Source organism: Furipterus horrens, unplaced genomic scaffold, assembly GCF_987537825.1.
Source record: "Furipterus horrens unplaced genomic scaffold, mFurHor1.1.pri manual_scaffold_4, whole genome shotgun sequence".
Classification (NCBI taxonomy): Eukaryota; Metazoa; Chordata; class Mammalia; order Chiroptera; family Furipteridae; genus Furipterus; species Furipterus horrens.
In genome coordinates this window covers 97,330,100-97,350,304 of record NW_028327174.1, presented here as the reverse complement: position 1 = coordinate 97,350,304, position 20,205 = coordinate 97,330,100, and the positions used below count along the sequence as shown (strand labels likewise).

The 20,205-nt window shown below is 38.1% G+C and overlaps 1 protein-coding gene across 1 annotated transcript in view; it reads right to left on the bottom strand.

The window, feature by feature from the left end:
- The window catches only part of KDM5A (lysine demethylase 5A), a 133,784-nt gene that overhangs the window by 11,084 nt on the left and 102,495 nt on the right, over positions 1–20,205 (bottom strand). The window contains exons 21-26 of the mRNA XM_090273826.1: positions 15,649–15,828; positions 14,655–14,816; positions 11,851–12,402; positions 11,330–11,473; positions 1,987–2,146; positions 357–577 (exon numbers count right to left, since the gene is read on the bottom strand). Coding sequence (XP_090129952.1) covers positions 357–577; positions 1,987–2,146; positions 11,330–11,473; positions 11,851–12,402; positions 14,655–14,816; positions 15,649–15,828 — 1,419 coding nt within the window. The remainder of the gene's footprint in view (positions 1–356; positions 578–1,986; positions 2,147–11,329; positions 11,474–11,850; positions 12,403–14,654; positions 14,817–15,648; positions 15,829–20,205) is intronic.

Sequence of the window (20,205 nt, the reverse complement as noted above, 5' to 3'; positions counted from 1 at the left end):
CCAGCAGCATGAGTCAAGACTTGAGAAGTTTCTTTTTTAACACCATATTTTCCTCTGCCTAAGTTTTTGGCTTTTGAATAATGGGAGTCTGGGCTAAGGAAGCTGTTCTATATTGGTGATTTTCAGTACCCCCTTTTCTTTTTAGGAGAAATGACCTATTTTTTCCCTAAATTATATATTGCATAAAATTTCAGTATAGAAAACCATAAAGTAGAATAACTTGGCTTAATTAGAAAGTAGGAGATCCAGAATACTACCCACTTAGCCATCTCCCTTGCCACCATTTACAGGATTTCCAAGAAACTTGGACATTCTAAATAGTTTTACAACCACCTATTTAAGCTTTAAATCCATACCTCCATAATATGCAGGAATCTGTCTTCAGAGGGTGGGTGTGTGGCCTGCAAAATCCGCCATATATGTTGAGTCTCATCCAGAGATACTTCTAGGAGATCTCCAACCATCATAAGTTCTTCCAGCTGGGCTTTAGCTCCCGGTGACAACTCCAACACTGGCGGTTCCAAACTTCGGGGCACCAAAGGGCTCTTCCGAGGTTGTTTCCTAGGGGTGCTAGAACCTTTCCAAAAAAGGATGAAGACAAAACAAAAACTATTGAAAAAATGTAATGTTTCCAAAGTAAATATTCAGAAAAATGGTTCTTCCTCCTCCTATACATTGGACATCTGGATTAACTGCATCAGTGTGAAAAGTGGAAATTGAAATTAAAAACAAATACAGAGCAAAAAGATACAGAATTCTAATGCCCAGTCTAAAAAACTGGTTTAGAGTAAAAACTGGTTCCTTTTTATTTCTTTATCCTGTGACTGGAGGGGAAGGGGAATAGAAAACAATCTCTTAATCCATGATCTCTCCCTTTTAGGGGATACCAACAGATTAAGGATTTACCTGCCCTACATAAATAAGTGGTTATTTTTCTAATGAACAGATAACACAGTTGACCCTTGAACAGGTTGGTTTAAATTGCATGGGTCAGGGTCTACATACAGGCAGATAACTGCATGTCCACTTAAATGCAGATTTAAAAATCCACATATAAGTGAACCCATGCAGTTCAAATCTGTTTCATTCAAGGATAACTGTATTTTTTATCTGAGATTGGGAATCTGTGTATACAGAGGACTGATTTAAGTGATATGCTGACTTTATGAATGCACAGTAAGTCAGTGCTACTAACCACCACATTGTTCAAAGGTCACTTTTAATATGCTGTACTATAAAATTCTGAATTTTACTATGAAGAGATGAATACACTCCATTTTCCAGAGGTGTAACCTAAAGCAGCGTGACTTATTTTCACTGAGGAAAAAGAAGTGAACGTAACAGAGAAATTATGTACTAAGGAAAGAAAGAACTTTCTAACAAAACTTTCTAAAACGAGAATGAATATTCTTAAAAAGCAGCAAGTTCCTCAAAAACTGGTAATGAACAAAAGAAGGCTAAATGACTCCTTCTCAGGGATCTTACAAAAATGAGAGATGGGCCCTGGCTGGGTGGCTCAGTTGGTTGAACCATCTTTCCATGCACCAAGGCTGCAAGTTTGATTCCCAGTCAGGGCACATACTTAGGTTGTAAGCTCAATTCCCGGTTGGGGATCTGGATCTCAATCTCTCCCCCACCCTGCTTCTCTCTCTTTCTCTCTCTCTCCTCTTCCCTCCCCTCACTAAAAACAATAAAACATAACCTTGAGTGAAGAACTTTTTTAAAAAAGGGAAATGGGACTAGATAACTTCTAAAGTTCTTCTAATTAGGATCCAATAATTTGATGTAAATTTTTGGATTATCACCTGATGACAGAAAATGCAAACAGGGACCAGCTCCTCCTAACCAAAATTGCATTTTCAGGTTCTAGTAGTATTTCAGAGCAAAGACATGTATTTAAGAGGGATTCATAGTCTTGATTTAAAAAATCTTTTTTTCTCACTGTTTTCAGGCTTATCTTCTCCATACTGCTTTAAAGGGTAATACCTTGAGAACAACTCTTAGAAGCAGAAGAATAAGCATGTTCTGCACAGAATGAAGGTGCTGTCCACATGTGAGTGACTACCTCCTCAGACTTAATGGGAATCTCTTCATCACAAAAAAGATTGGGTTCCAGACTACTGGAGGACTTCACACTGGCTGTGTCCTAAAGAAGAAACAAAGAGGGGTATTCAGAATTAGAACCATTTAACTTATCATATGACAAAGATCTAAATGCGAACTTTCAGGTTAAAACTTCTAATACAACATACTAAAAATATGATTTTAAAATTATATGATATCAGTCCTGGCTGGTGTGGCTCAGCGGATTGAGTGCCGACCTGTGAACTGAAAGGTTGCTGGTTTGATACCCAGTCAGGACACATGCCTGGGTTGTGGGCCAGGTCCCTGGTTGGGGGCGTGTGAGCAGCAACCAATAGATGTATCTATTGCACACTGATGTTTCTCTGCCTTTCTTCCTCTCCTCCCCCTCTCTAAAAGTAAATAAAATATTTTTTAAAATTACATGATATTAAATAAGATACTTCATATTAAGTAAGACAGAAATGTCCATGGGGAGGAAAGACAGTAATGACCACAATTTCAAACAGAAGGGAAAGAGTAAAGCTCAAAAATAACCCACAGAGATAATAAAGCTACAGGAAAATTACTATTAAGTAATTTACCTTCTATAGTTTATAACTCATAAAAACTCCTATAACCACAAGAAGTTAAGGAACTCTACCCCTTGAAAAAGAAAATGATCTTAGGAGGGTAAGAAAGGTTTAAATGTGACATCTTAAGAACACAAATCATTTAATCCTCTCTAGGTTTCGAAACCTAGAAACTTACTAATTGCTCTTACTTACTACAGTGAAGAGCCTGACTGACAATATTCAAATTACACAATTCTGATAGCTCTGATTAGGTCTCAGATGATTCTCCTTTGTGGTTAATTTCTACAAACTCACATGTATAGCTTTAATAGTCAGAGTGGACTCAGAAAGACAGAAATCAAAGGTATTTCAACAGGGAGAATTTAATAAAATGAAATGGCTAAATGTACAGGATGGGTCAAAAGTAGGTTTATAACAGTTGTTCATATGGAACATAATAAAATAATAATGATACAAGAATAAACTCTGGTTTCCGTACTCACAATCATAAACCTACTTTTGCCACACCCTGTACATTAAAGGCTTCAAAAGCAACGGGTAACACCAAGATAATTGCAGAGTTGTCATCCCTAGGGCTTAAGGTAACAAAGAGAAGAAATGGGACTATTAGAACCTAAGAACTCAGAAGAAGGGCCCTGAAGAGTTAGAATCCAGATCTGAGGAACAAGCTCTGGCCAGTTACTTCTGCTGTCTCTAATCAAACATGATGTGGTTAGTTTCTGGGGTATGAAAAAATTTAGAAACTGGAAAAATTTCCACTGCCAGGGTAAAAAAAAGAGGGGGGGGCATGCAGTTCAGATGATGACAGGAATGGAAAATACAACGGGCAAGGCCAAGTCCCTTCTGACTGTCCAGAAAATTTAATTTTCTCTAATGTCCTCTATTGGCAGAAGGGAGGCAGCAGGCGAAGAACAAATGTGTAGAGCAGAGGTTGGCACACTACAACCTGTGGACCAAATCCAGCTGGCAGGCTGTTTTTTTGTATAAAGTGTGAACTAAGAATAGTTTTCATATACTTAAAAGAGTTGTTTAAAAAAGGAATATGCAATAGAGAATGCATGTGGCTCTCAAAGCCTATAATATTTACTATACATTAGTATTATACATTATATGTTATTAGTTTACAAACCCCTGCTGTAGAGTTCCTCCCTTGCAACACTAAGATGATTATAGAAGAGTGGGTTAAGAGAAGGGAGACAAAAGCTTAATGACCAATGTTGGTAATACCTGATTCTCCTTGTACAGTACATGACAGGAAAATCTATTATCATGAGATTATCCTTAATAAAATAGGATACTTAAGTTTTATAACAGGATTCTGAAAAACAACTCTACTCACTGAAAATTTAGGAATAGCAGTTCATCATCTTCTTCCCTATCCAAGAATTCAAGTTCTAAAAAGCAACAGATGGTACAGTACTGTAGTACTATACTTTCCTAGTTTAGTTCCCAGATGCTGATTCTCACTGACTGGAACTGGAATTATCTTTTCTGACCCTCACTACTCATTTCATTGTAACTCAAGCAGAAAACTTTGTTAAGCTTTTAAAATGGAAAGGATGGTGATCAAAAGATAATGAAGGAAAGTAGTAAGTAAAAAGAAATTGAAGAAAAATTATTTCCCCAAGTGAAGTATGAAATTTGAAGAGGTACTATTACAGAAACGGGAGTCCAAAAATCCCCGGAGTTTGCGGCTGGGGGATGGGGAGAAGGAAGCAGCTTTCAGAATGCCTCCAAACGCCTGAGGCTGGTGGCTGGTGTCTTTCATTACGCAAAATTGCTTGGATGCTTCCAAGGCCTCAGGTGGATGGGAGGAGTCTTGAACCAGGGGACGGTATGGAAAGCACACAGAGCCTACGTGGGGTTCTGTGAATGGTCAGAACTGTTGGCAACACCCACTGCATCAGAAGACGCAGTCAGGGATATATAGGCAGCTGTGAACACTTTAGGGGGGTGGGGGGCACACTCTGGGGCTGTCTCCCTCGCTGGCGGGTGTTCGCAGGGGTGCTCTGGAGAAGGAGAGGAGATCCATGCGGTTTACAGAAAGAAGACAGTTTGCAAGGAGGCTGAGAATCCGGAGGTTTTGTATTGAGAGCTGAAGGGCACCACAGCACAGAAAGGACCTCCTCAATCAGACTGAATGATTGGCAGCCGCTGGTAAAGCTGAACTGTGTTTGGAAAGTAGGGAAACGGTGTTTCTGACCTTCCTAAAACTGGCTAGGTTTGGTAGGGGGGAGGCAAGGATATGTGTAACTGTTAAATAAACAATTTTCTTTTCACTCAACTGAAGTATTAAGAGTTGTAATTCTGGCGGCGGGCAATCGGACCCCTAATTAAAGAGCCCGTGGGTTTGTTTTCAATTGGAGCAGCCCAATGGTTCTGTAACAGTACAATACTGACTTTGGTAAGTTAAAGATGCATTGTTAGCCCCAGAGGAATCATTGGAAAAAAGGTATAAGAAGCCAATAAAAAATAAAATGAACATATTTTAAATTTTCAATTAACCTAAAAGAAGGCAGGAAAAGAGCAACAGATGAACCAAAAAATAAATAAATAAATTATATTTTATATATATATATATATATATATATATATATATATATATATATATATATCTCTCTCGCAGGATGGTCAACTCAAACCAAATCATGTCAACAGTTACCATACCTTAAATGTAAATGGATTAAGCCACCCCCAAAGAAAAGACAGATCATAATATTACTTTAAAAACACACAAGACACACAAAAAGATTCATCTATATATTTTACAATTACATATATATGCAGAATAGAGAGAAGAAAGGACCCTACTACAGGTTACCTTAAGACACACATTTTAAATATAAAGACACAGACATGTTGAAAGCAAAAGGCTGATGAACAGCAAGCTTAAACAAATTACTCTTCCTAAGGAGGAAAATTACAGTCCAGTCCCACTAACGGCAAATATGCAAGAAAGATGGAAGGGCCTCTAAGTAAAAAATATGTTTTATAGAGAAGGTGTAGGTAAACACAGCTTGCCTCCTTGCACAACCACAGCAAAAATTACAACTAAACTACAAAACAATTATCACCCAGAATCATCAAAAAGTCAAGCTATATGGAAATCCAACAACAAAGGATTTAAAGAAGTCACATTCATCCAGATAGGTAGGAGAAGCATAGAGGCAGAGGTGTGTGGAGTTGTGGTATGGGCAGTCCCACACCCACGTGTGATGGATAAAAATCAGGAGGGATACCTTAGGAGCAAGGGATCCCAGCCATACACCAGACCACCCAGCCCAGGGTTCCATGCCAGGACGGTAAGTCCCCACAACTTCTAGCTATAAAAATCAGTGGGGGTTGGTGCAATGGAAGAAGCTGTGGGATTCTCAGGCATCTCCTCTTAAAAAGCCTGCAACAAGCTTAGGACTTACACAGACTCACTCCCTCTTGGCTCCAGCATCGGGACTGCAGCTGGAAGGGTACCAATGGCATACGGGGAGAAACTGTAGTGTCTGACATCCGGGCAAGTGCCGGGGGACAGCTTTCTCCTGGAAAAAACTCCAGAGCCCAGGCAGCAACCATTGTTCCCTTTCTGAGCTCTCCCCACCACAGAGACACAAAGCAGCTACATTATTTCAGAGACTATCAACGTGGTTCACGTGGGTTGCCCTGCCCTAGCAATTACCTAATGCTACTTCTCATCCAACTTACCGAAACGCTTTTCTACAACAGGCCATGCTACTAAGACAGGGAGTCAAAGCAACTCTACTTAATACATAGAAACAAACACAGGGAGGCTGCCAGAATGAGGAGACAAAGAAATATGATGCAAGTGAAAGAATAGAACAAAACTCCAGAAAAAGAACTAAACAAAAGGGAGATAAGCAATCTATCAGATGCCCAGTTCAAAACACTAGTTACTAAACAGATGCTTAAGGAACTCACTGGGTACCTCAGCAAGAGACCCAGGCAGAAATAAAGATTACAGTAAGTGAAATAAAGAAAAAATTAATAGGAAACCAACAGTGGAAGGGATGAAGCCAAGAATCAAATCTATAATTTGGAACATATGGAAGAAAAAAAAAACATTCAATCAGAACAGTAAGAAGACAAAGGAATCCAAAAATCAAGTACAGATTAAGGAGCCTCTGGGACAACAAACATACCAACCTTTGAATCACAAGGATACTGGACGAAGAAAAGAAAGAGCAAGAAATTGAAAACTTATTTGAAAAAATATAAAGGAAAACTTTCCTAATTTGGTGAAGGAAACAGACATACAGGTCCAGGAAGCACAAGAGTCCCAAACAAAGATGGACACAAAGAGGCCCACATTAAGACATATCATAATTAAAATGCCAAAGGTTTAAGATAAAGAGAGAATCTTAAAAGCATCAAGAGAAAAGCAGAGTTACCTAGAAAGGAGTTCCCATAAGGCTGTCAGATGATTTCTCAAAAGAAACTTTGCAGGCAAGAAGGGTCTGGCAGGAAATATTCAAAGTGATGGAAAGCAAGATTACTTCATCCAGCAAAGCTATCATTTAAAACGGAAGGGCAGATAAAGTGCTTCCCAGAAAAGGTAAAGCTAAAGGAATTCAGCATCACCAAGCCCTTCTTACATGAAATGTTAACGGGACTCAAGAAAAAGAAGATCAAAGCTATGAACATTAAAATGGCAATAAATTCACAACTACCAACAACTGAATCTAAAAAACTAAGCAAACAAGCAGAACAGAAACAGGATCATAGATATAGAGATCATTTGGTGGGTAATCAGTTTGGAGGGGGAACGGGGAGAATGGGGGAAAAGGTGCAGGCAATAAGAAGTACAAATTGGTAGGTACAAAACAGACAGGGGAGTAGCGGAAGAACTAATATGCACGACCCATGGACATGAACCAAGGGGGTGGACTGCAAGAGGGAATGGAGGGTACTGGGCAGAGGTGGGCACAGGAGGGAAAATTGGGATAACTGTAATAGCATAATCAAAATATATTAAAAAAAAAAGAAAAATGTGTTTTATATGTAGATCTATCACTCCATCTTATCTGGTATTAAAGTCAGACTACAGTCTAAGACAAAATCTACTCTATTTCTACTAAAGCTCCAGCCACCCAAGTATTAACCCTTTGAGTGCCAACATCACTGTGAGGGACGCTAATTTTCCCAAAAGTGCCAGAGTCACTCCCAGTGATTCATTTTTTTGATGGCTATAAATGTAAATAACAATGGAATAATTCGTATTTTATGTTTTGTTCTCTTTTTGTACCTCAGGTTATATATTGATATAATTTTTTCTCATGTTGATCCAACTTTCAAATTATGCATGGCACTCAAAGGGTTAACAAGGGTGAGAAGAAAATAAAAGCATCTGCAAAATATAAACTATAATATGAATAAACAGTTTCAGTAAAGGCAAATAACATGCCTTAAAAGGAAATAATCATATGAATATCTGAAAGGTTATCCCAGTTACAGTCACAAAAGATCTCTGAGGGACTGTTTCATTAAATATGTATTATCTTTTTTTCTAATCCTCACTCAAGGATACACTCACTGATTTGAGAGAGGGGGAAAGAGAGAGAGAGAAAGGGAGAGAAACTCCATGTGAGGTAACATCGATCGGTTGCCTCCTATATGCACCCCCTGACAGGGACCAAACCCAGAACCCAGGCATGTACCCTGACCAGGAGTCAAACCTGTGACCTTTGGGTTTATGGGAGGATGCTCCAACCAACTGAGCCACACTTACCAGGGCATTAATAATTTTCCTGAATTGTTGCTCAGAGTATTTCAATGGTGACCACAGAATATTACATGCAAAATGAAGTAAAAAATGCAAACCAAAAACCATTTGTTTTAAACATTTAAATGCTACAATAACTAAGATCAAATGACTGATTTTATTTTTCTATATAATTACATATTCTTCTTCCTAAACCATTAAGGGGCTTTTCCTCAAGTTAAGATATTAAATTCAAACTATCTTAAGGATGAATTCATGGTCACTATGGAGGACGGATGGCACTGATTCAGAAGATTGTGACCCCCTGCACTATGCCCTGAAAACAGAGGCAATAAAATCCAGGCTGAAAGCAATCTTGGGGAAGTCACACCCTTCTGATAAGATAACAGGGAAGTAATAAAAAGAGTTAGTAATTTTCTGGAGCCAGGCTGACCTTCGCATGGGGTATTCAAAACTTTGTACTTGAGTTACCCTCATTCTGTCTGACTTAGCAGAAATATCATGCTTGTCAAGATTCCTGCACCTATGCTACTAAATAAAACTGGGCTCTAGGGAAGGATCAGGTGTATTCTCCTCTATGAGATTGCTCAGCCTTCGCTCCCCAGAACAGGCAGACAGTTTCTGGGTCATTTTCATCTGTGCCAGGATTCCTGCTGGTCAAGGAACCCCTTAGATCACAATCAGGGGACATCATACAAAGGAAAAATCACCAAGCGAATTAAAAATAAATTGGCCAATAAAATTTTCATCACAGTACGTGCTGAAAAATATAAATTTTTTAACTGTAAAGATACCTACAGCAAGGTAACTTTTACTTTGAATTAACTTAAGTCTTACCATCATTCTTCCACTCTTCTAAGCTGTCAAATACATTGCTAACACTATGAAATCCATAATTTTATGTTTCTATCCTTCCAATACCCTTGACCAAAGAAGAAACGTAGGCTGAGACTCCCATATAGATTTTAGAAAAAGGACTACAGCAGTCCCTCTCTATATCACGGTTCACTTATCGCAGCCTCACTATCGCGAGATTTTAAAAAATATTATATTTATCACAGATTTTTCGCTATATCGTGGGATTTTGCGGTACTGTATACAGATGTTAAAGTTACGTAGGTTTAAGAGTGTAGAATATGTTTAAGAACATAAGTAGTGTGTATGAAAGTGTGGAAAAGTTAGTAAGGGAGTGGGAAAGGTTAATAAGGGACTGGGAACGGTTTATAAGTGTGTGGGAAGGGTTTATAAAGCCTTAAAATATATATAAATACTAAAATAAATGTAAGGTTCCTACTTCGCGGATTTTCACCTATCGCAGGGGGGTGGGGGTGGGGGTCTAGAACGTAATACCCTCAATAAGTGAGGGAATACTGTACTCCATACAACCATACCAAAACATAGTTTTGATCCCTAACCCTGAAATCATGTAATACTTGTGATGTTTTGTTTTTATAAGTTACCAATCTGCTTCCAAGCCCATCCTGTTTAGCAATTCTACAGTAGTTGCTGATTATTAATGTGCTTGAAAGATAACCCAAGTATCGGAGGCCTCTAAGCTATGTCAAACAGGTAATTCTAGTATTAGCTAAATAACATATATGTGGCACAGGCTGCATTTCCTTTCAGCTGCTCCTGATCATCCTATACAACAAAGATGGTCATTAACTTCAGGTAACAAGGTGCTTAGAACATTATTTTAACAGGTTAATTCAAGTTTCAACTTTTCTCAAGTCTTTATTTCACATAACTAAAAATTTCCTCATTAAAACATCCCCTGAAAAAAATAAAAAAATAAAATAAAATAAAATAAAACATCCCCTGGATCTATTATTATCTTGAGAAACATATTTTCCAGCATATAATTTACTAGCATCTATAATGGATGGTTTTAATTTCATATCCTGGGAATTTAATGCTAATGATATTCATGTTCTAAGAATGAGCTTACCTACCTGAATTGTATGCTGAAAAGACAAAGAAAAGACAGTTCAGGGGTCTGGAAAAGATTACACCCTAGTTTTTCACACATAAGAGTATGAACTCCCTGGTTACAGGAACAGATTCTAAACAGATCAACAAATAATATTACTAGGTAAAAGACAAGGACTTGGGCCTGACATGAAATAACAATAAAGGGCCAGGAAGCCCTTTCTGGGTGGCTCAATTGGTTGGAGCAATATCCCATGCATCAAACGGCTATGGGTTCCATTCCGAGCCAGGGCACATGCCTAGGTTGTGGGCTCACTCTGGTTGGGGTGCATGCAAGAGGCAACTGATCATCCATGTTTCTCTCTCACATTGATATTTCTCTCTCTCCCTCTCTCTTCCTTCCTCTCTGAAGAGAGTGAACATATCCTTGGGTGAAGATTTTTTTTAAAAAGGCCAATAACATCCAACATAAAACAAACTCGCCAAAATTTTCTCTTCATCACAGGTGTGGTGCCATTATCAAAATAATCACATTGAGGGCAAATAATATATTTTAACTGCAACTGTAACTGCAAGTTCAAACCATTGGCCCAAGTATAAACCATCTCTATGATATTTAATCTAGCACCAACCAGATGAAAGGCCAAAGCAAAGGACTCAAAGTCTAGTTACAATGGAATTCTTAAAACTACAGATGTTAACAACTCAAAGGAAAAAATAATAAAATCAGCCATGAAAGGTTTCAGTAACTAAACGCATAATTTTGCTAGTCCCCATAAGCCATAAGGAGTTACAAGGTGATGAAAATAGTTTAAAAATTCCACCCTTAAAAAAAATTATTTCATTAATCTATGTTTTTTGGAGCTTTGAGAAAACACTATCCATCACCATAAACTCAAAATAGATTTCTAGCTTTCTCTTCTACTCTCAGGCCTCACATCAGTATTAAATAACTTCTTTTAAACAAACCCAGGGATCAGGTATGTACCCACACACCTGGTCATGTAATTACCTTCATGTCATAGCCATATGTCTCCCGAATGTCTTCATCAGAATCTGTTTCTTCATCATCATAATCCATTGTTTGTCGAGGGGAAGAGGAAACACTGCTTACCATCCGGTTAAAAGCAGACTGCTGGAAACTAGGTAAGTGTCCCTAAACAACAATTCCAGGATGAACAGAGAAACACACTAAATAAACATGGGTAATATGTGATTACAATCACTAAAATGTAATGAACTTTTCAAAGTGGCTAACAGAGTTCACCAGTTGGTACAGATCAAATTATCTGCCTATGATACCAAGGTCCACCTCAATGATTCTTCCAGGTAATTTTTCACTAAAATGACTTAAGTATATATCCAAAGAAAATCCTATGGGTCTATGTAGAAAGAAGACATTATGGAGAATATAGTTGCTGGTAACTTACTCTTGTCTTTCTAATCAACTGGTATGAGAGATTTGATTTACTATTTACACACTGACAAATATTATTTCATGAAGTACAGAAAGAAAGAAAATCCTAAACTTACCTGTAAGTCTGGATTGGCAGCTGCTTTTTGGAGTTCTGCACTGATGATTTTTTCAGTTTTTTCTCGAGCTGCCTGCTCCACCATACGCTGGCTCAACACAGACAATTTGGCCAGGGCAGAAGACAGTTCATCTGTGGCTAGGGCCTGCCGTGCTCTATCCTGCCAACTCATAGCACGTTCTGTCAGGCATTGTAGGGCCTCTCCTTCAGGCAACCTTACAGGCAACTTCTGAAGGGATACTAAGAGTGACAGAATAGTCTCTAGTCTTGGTCTTCGAGACCGCATACAAAGAGGGCAAAGAAATTTTACTTCTTTAGCCTGCCAGCTAGACCCTTTTTTCTGAGAACTTGACTTAGGCAGGGGAACACAGCTGTTATGGAACCAGTCTTTGCAGAGCTCACACTGCAGCATAAATCCACTGGCTGTCTTGCGGCAAATGCAAAATTTCACTTCTTCTATGCGGTCCACCATTGTCATCTTAGCTAAGTTGGCTGCTCTGAGGGAATGCATGGCTTCAATCTCTTTTTGTTCCCGTTCTTTGAAAACTGCCACCTGCATACAACCAACATTTAATAGAAAGGAGTCAATGCAAAATACTCCAAAATATCAAATCCTCAACGCTTAAGGGATGACCTCTAAGTTGTGGCTTCATGGTGGCAATGTCCTTTAAAAAAATGCTGTCAATCATTTCCTAAAATTTGGAGTAGCCCTGACAGTTTCTATGCAAACATTCCTTGTCTGTGAAATGGGCAAGAACCTATAATATTTGACAATTTTATCAGTAGGGTACTTTGAATTCTTCTGTAAAGTCAGTAGACAACATGCCTTGAAATCAAGCAACCCGGGTATGAAGCTTACTCTGGTAATTACATATTGTTGATCTGGTGCACAAGTTTTCTGAATCTCAATTTTCTTAAGAGTGAGGAAGATACTACCATCCTCATTTTGTTGTTTTAATGATTAAATAAGGTAACAAATCAAAATGCCTAACTTGGTGCTTAGCACAAGGTAAACCCTCAATAAATACTAGTTCCCCATCTACCTGTAATTCGTTCCCTAGGGGGAAGTTCTATACAAATCAATTTTTTTTTTATATATATACAAATCAATTTTTATTTCTTTCTAGAAGGCCTCTCCAACTTACGTAGAAATAGAATAGCAGTGTGAGGGCCAATTATAACAAGATTTTATGTAGCTCATTTCAAAAAAGTAAATAAAAGTAAACAAAATTTATCATGAATATATCAGTGGATTTTTAAAAAAACTTTCATAGCTTTGAAACAATTTTGAAATAATTTCCTGTTCCACTTATCTGGCAAGACTGACCTGTTAGGCAGGCTCCCTAGTAAGAAATCATTCCACTGGCCTTAAAACAGGATCATTTGCCAAAAATATTATAAAAATATGTATGGTGCCAGGTAAATACCTGAAATATTGGGGGCAATATTGTGTAGTTGACTGTCTAACCACTATGATGTACCCCTGAAACTAACAAAAAATAATGTTGAATTCAAACTGTAATTGAAAAATAAAATTAAAAAAAAAACACCTTAGAAACAAAAACCAATCATTTGTAAGCAGAAACACCCATAAGCAACTCCTTCCTATTACATATTGCCCAAACTCATTTTTATTTTCGATTTCCTCAGACTCCTAGTAATCTTAACATAGTCCTCCTACTTTCAAAACAAACTTCTAACTAGCTACAAATATTTTATTGAGCACTCACTATACTATTGAAACCTACTAAGAGAAAGGAGATATTTTAAATAGCAGCTGGTATTGGTAAGCCGATACAATTCCTTGGAAAAGCACATTAGTATTAAGCATCACAAAATGCTATTAAATTATAGGAAAATAACTTGAAAAAGGAAAAGGCTAATACAAATAAGTTCACTTTATTAGTATCCATAAGCAAACACTTAGTAATAACCAAATGTTCAATATCAGAAAAATGTTTAGCAAACTAGACAATTTGACTGAATATTAGACAACTACTAAAACAACAATCGTCGGCAGCCGTCCGTCTCGAGAGACGATGGTGTAGCTTCTTAAGAGTCTATCTGCACTGCCGAGAATGGCTGTGCAATCCAACTCGGGAGTGACACGGTATCTGTCTCCTCCCGTGTTGAATCGACATCTTGCGATGTCGCTGGAGTGTCCTCTCCAGTGAAGCTGAAGCTACAGAGCCTGGGCAGGGTGATATGGAGGGTCTGCTGTTGCCCATGCAGCAGACCCCCCCTCTCTTCGCAGCTGAAGGGTCCAAGGGAAAGACGGAGTCAATACAGCTTGGCTTCAGGTGCACCACAGGAGTTGCCGGTGTTGACTACAACGTCAAACCGCCTTAGGGACTCCGGCTTCGGATTTTCTGTCGGGGTTTACTCCCTTAGCCTTTCCCCTGAAGAGGTATGCCGCAAGGCAGCGGAGGTTTTTTGGAGTCAGAGTTTTCCTTCTCTGATGTGCCCTGACTGGAGGATCGAACCAGCGACACTTAGCTCGCAGGCCGACGCTCAATCCACTGAGCCAAACCAGCCATGTTAGTGGTAACTTGCAGATAAACACTGGATATATATAAAGAACAGGTATATGGAAAACAATTTTGGAAGAGAACACAACAGTCAACTTTTTTGTATACTTTGATTATAAATATTAAAATACATGTGAAATATATATATAAGCATAAAGTCAAAGAAAGTATACAAATATTTAAAAAGTTAAGAACATAAAAACAGTGAATTTGCTAATATTGTCACAGAATTTTGTATTCTCAATGTGAAGTCAAGATGCATATCATAGCTTCTTACCACCATGGCTGTATCTCTGGTTTCCTCCAATCCTTCCTCCAGATCAGTCAGAGGCTCAAGGTCCAGATCCTTTTCTTTTTCTTTTTCTATTAGTTCTTTTACTTTTTTCCTTCTGTTTTTACCACTCCCATATATACCAATGTCAGTTCGGGGACTTAGCACCTACAAAAATAAAACAAAATATTGAGCCCTGGTTTTAAAAAAAAAATCTTAAAACTGAAAATAAAAGAAAGCATTTATTGACTACTCACCAAGTCCTAGGCACCTTCTTAAGGACTTTACACACATTATCTAATTCAAATCTCAGAGCAACTCTGAAGTAGGTAGTATTATCTGTATTTTACAAACAATGGAAACTGAGGCTCAGAAAGGAAACAACTTGCTCAAGGACACAGGGTTAGCAGTTAGGAAGCCAGCTCTCAAACATAAAACTATCTTACTATATTTAAATGCTCAAGATGAGTAGGGTAAAGCGTATTTAAATTTGTGCTTCTGAGGAATAAAATCTTTCAGCGACGGAGTCCATTAAAAACAGAGACAAGATCCAGAGTGATTGCTGTTTCTGGACACAGCACAGGATGAACCAGAAATAAGTCTACCATAGGTTCCAAATTTCTGGTCAAAATTTTAAGATTTTATTTATTTATTTTTCAAGGGAGGGAGCAAGAGGGAGAGAAACGTTGATGTGAGAGAGAAACATACATCGTTTGCCTCTCATACACACCTCCAGCTGGAGACCAAACCTGCAACCCAGGCATGTACCCTGACTGGGAATCGAACCAGTGACCTTTCGCTTTCTGGGATGAAGCCCAACCAAGCCAAATGTTGGCTCTGGTCAACATTTGATATTACCTAACAGAAATCACTGGTATAACCATGATCAGATAAAGTGAAAACAGTCCTCACCAATAATACTACTACCTATAGGTGTTAAATTAATCAGCTTCAGATGAGGGTGTTAATGTATATATACCTTAAGTAAACTACTCTTTACCTGTAACAATGTATGGCTAGAATTCTTCTTAAGAAAGGTCCGCCCAGTCCTTTCTCTCCATGCCCGTGCTGCTGCTACCTGTGATTCTACTTGGGGCAATGCATCAAGACGCACAGGAATAGGGCGCCCTTTAGCAGATAGGTTCTCCAGCTGCTCCAAGTAAGCATAGTTGCTGCCACTCTGAAAAACAAAAGTACATTATTACACAAATTACACTCACTTACTGAATTGGCAATATATTGCCAAAGACCTTACGAAGAGTTTAAAGTAAAATTTCTTATTAAATATTATTCTTTAAACTGAATTATATCTCTTAAATTAATAGAGCTACCAATGTTCTTTTTAAAAAATCGGTGCGGACTTCTGGACAAGATGGAGGCCTAGATAGACATGCTGAGTCTCCCTACACAACTAGGAAGGGATACAACTATCTTAAAACTAGAGACAACCAGAAGTTCCAGAAAGCTGAACTGCATGGAAGTCCAACAAATAAAGATATAAAGAAGAAATACTCATCCAGAAAGGTAAGAGGGGCGGAGTCAGGGTGGAGAGGAAGCAGTGTAGTGGCAGCTGTGGCAGTGGCAGACCAGTGGAAAGCACCGTCACACATTTTAAAAAGTAGGGAGGTACACCTGGGGAGCGCTCCCAGCACGAGAACAGACTGCACAGCTCATGGTCCCTGCACCAGGGAAAATAAAGCCTCATTGCTCCTGACTGTGAAAACCAGTGGGGGTTGGGGCAAAGGAAGAAACTGCTGGTCTCTTCAGCAGAGCACACTTGTATAAAGGGTCCCTATGGTCCTAGAACATTCGCAGACCCACCCACTCTGGGAACGACAGCCAGGGCAACAGCTATAGGGGTGCCAGTCCCATACGGGAAGTGGGAGAAGTGCCTGAAAAAGGAATAAGTACTGAGCAAGAAGCATGGCTGTCTCTCAGGCCCTCCCCCATATACGGCGCCATAACGTGGTGAAACGGGTCATCCCGCACTGACAAATACCTAAGGCTCCACCCCCTAACAACATAACAGGTGCAACAGCTCTACCTAAGACACTGAGGCAAACAAACACAAGAGCCTGTCAAGATGAGGAGACAGAGAAGTATGGCCCAAAAGAGGGAACAGATCAAGGTTTCAGTGGGAGAACTAAGCAACAAGGAGATAGCCCACCTAACAATCGTAGAGTTCAAAACACTGGTGATAAAGATGTTCACAGACTTGACAGATATGCTTAAGTACAGCAAATGCAGAAAGGAAGAAGTGAAGGCTATGCTAAATGAAATGAAGGAAAATCCACACAAAACCAATGGTGAAAGGAAGGAAACCGGGGTTCAAATCAATGATTTGGAACATAAGGAACAAATAAACAGTCAACCAGTGCAGAATGAGGAAGCAAGAATTGAAAAAAATAACGAGAGGCTTAGAAATCTCTGGAAAAACTCTAAACGTGCCAATATCCGAATCATAGTGGTGCCAGAAGAGAAGAGGAAGAGCAAGAAATTGAAAGCTTATGTGAAAAAGTAATGAAGAAAAACTTAACCAAATACGGCGAAGGAAATAGGCATACAAGTCCAGGAAACACAGAGAGTCCCAAACATGCTAGACTCAAAGGACCCCACCAAGACACATCATAATTAAAATGCCAAAAGTTCAAGATAAAGAGAGAATCTTAAAAGCAGCAAGAGAAAAGAAAAGAGTTACCTACAAAGGGGGGCCTATAAGACCATCAGCTGATTTCTCAAAAGAAACTTTGCAGGCAAGAAAGGACTGGCAAGAAGTACAGTAGTCCTTCGCTATATCGTGGTTACTTATCGTGGACTCACTGTATCACGGGATTTTAAAAAATATATTTAATTATTTATTGTGGATTTTTCGCTATATCGCAGGATTTCGTGGTAATGTATACGTATGTTGTTAAAGTTACGTAGATTTAAGAGTGTAGAATATGTATAAGAACATAAATAGTGTTTATAAGTGTGGAAAAGGTTAATAAGGGAGTGGAAAAGGTTAATAAGGGACTGGGAATGGTTTATAAGTGTGTGGGAAGGGTTTATAAAGCCTTAAAATATATATAAATACTAAAATAAATGTAAGGTTCCTACTTTTCGGATTTTCACCTATCGCAGGGGGGTCTAGAATGCAATATGTGAAGGAATACTGTATTCAATGTGATGAAAAGAAAGGACCCAGAACAAAGATTACTCTATCCAGCAAAGCTATCATTTAGAATGGAAGGGCAGATAAAGTACTTCCCAGACAAGGTAAAGCTAAAGGAGTTCATCATTACCAAGTCATTATTACGTGAAATGTTAAAGCAACTTATTTAAGAAAAAGAAGATCAAAACTATGAACATTAAAATGACAACAAACTCACAACTATCAACAACAGAACCTAAAAAATAAAAACAAAAACAAACTAAGTAAACAACCAGAATAGGAACAGAGTCCTAGATATAGGGATCATTTGGAGGGTTATCAGCAAGGAGAGGGAAGGGAAAGAAATGGGGAAATTGTGCAGGGATTAAGAAGCATAATTGGTTGGTACAAAATAGACAGCGGGAAGTTAAGAATAATACAGGAAAGGGTGAAGCCGAAGAACTTATATGCGTGACCATGGACATGAACTAAGGGGGGTGGGATTGCTGTAGGGAAGTGGGTGCTGGGCAGAGGGAAGCAAAGGGAAAACAAATTGGGATAACTGTAACAACATAATGCTCAGTTGGTTAAGTGTCATCCCGATATGTCAAGGTTGCGGGTTCAATTCCTGGTCAGGATACATATAAAAATCAACTAATGAATGCTAAATAAATGGAACAAATCCTTGTTCTCTTTCTCCCTCTTCCTCTCTCTCTCAAAATAAAATCAATAAACTGTATCTTTTTTAAAAGTGTGCAAATACAATATACAGATGTACTGAATTGTATACATTCGAAAATGTTTTAACCAATATCACCCCTATAGATTTAACTTATAAAGTCGTGTAGTAAATTCATGTTGTCAAAGTTTTTAATTTTATTAATTAACAAGGGCATCAGTAAGATGTAAAACCCAGTTTAAAGGACAATGTAAAGAAAAGACATATTTATGCTTATAAATGAGGAAACAAATTTGCTAATGGATGAAAACGGATATTTAATATCATACAGGACAAGGGACAATGCAAAGATTAGGCATATATATATGCTTACAAATGAGGAAACAAATTTGCTAATGGATGGGAACAGACGTTAGTATCATACCGGACAGTGGAATTACCTTTTCTACAGTGTGGAAATCAATTGTTCCATATCCAAACACAAATTTAATTACTTTTCTATAACTGTAATTCATTTGTATCACTACCGCTTTTAAATAATTGATGTAGTTGTTAAATAGCTTCATCAAAGAAAATCTAAGACATACAGTCCTAGAAACAGATAATCATTGAGAGCCCACCAGACAACATCCATTATTCCACCGAAAGAACATCCAGTAACCTTTTTTGCCTGTTTCAAAGTCTTCCACAATCTTTCCAACAAACCACAAAGCAATGTCCTTTAGTTCTGATAATCACCTCCATTTTATGTTACTTAAACACAGACGAAAATGGGTATTTTCCTTCTAAGTCATAATGTTTCAACATTTCCATGTAATAAAGTCATGTTTTCAGAACTTATATACTGCTTTAAATTCACTAAATAACTAAATTATTACAGCTGGTGTCAGGGTTAATAAGTAATACATACAGGATCTTGGTAAGAACACCTGAACTGGGTTGGCAGCCCATAGACATTAATTCAGAGTGATACTTCAGGATTAATCACCTAGCAAACACTTTAGCATTCCTATAAGAAACTATATATATCCCCGTAACACTCATTGTTATTCAGAGGCTATAAAGGAAAGGCATAGTATCAAGTGCTAAATATTGACATTCAATTAAAAGGCTATTTCCCATATATTAACTGATTCATCTGCCTACAAATTCATTTTGAAAGTTAAACTGAAACATGTAGAAAAATAAACAGGCAAGGAACTTTTCAAAAGAGTAATAGGTTCTATCCTAAGATATTGTAATAGTATAATTAAATCACTATGCAGTTAGAATAAGAATAGACAGCTCACTGAAAGAGAAAAGAAAGCTCAAGACACATATATAATCAAGAAATACTGTATTTACTACTAATCCCTCTTGTACCCAGCTACAGCCATTTCACTACAGAATACCTCCCGGCTAAGCCTAGAGAGAGCCTGCCCTTAAGCTATGTATCCTAAGGGAGAGTTTGCCTATGAATAGAAGCTGTCCACTTAAGAGCAGAGGTTCTCAACCTATGGGTCGCGACCCCTTTGGGGGTCCAACGATCCTTTCACAGGGGTCGCCTAAGATCATTGGAAAACACATATATAATTACATATTGTTTTTGTGATTAATCACTATACTTTAATTATGTTCAATTTGTAACAATGAAAATACATCCTGCATATCAGATATTTATATTACGATTCATAACATTAGCAAAATTACAGTTATGAAGTAACAAGAAAAATAATTTTATGGTTGGGGGTCACCACAACAAGAGG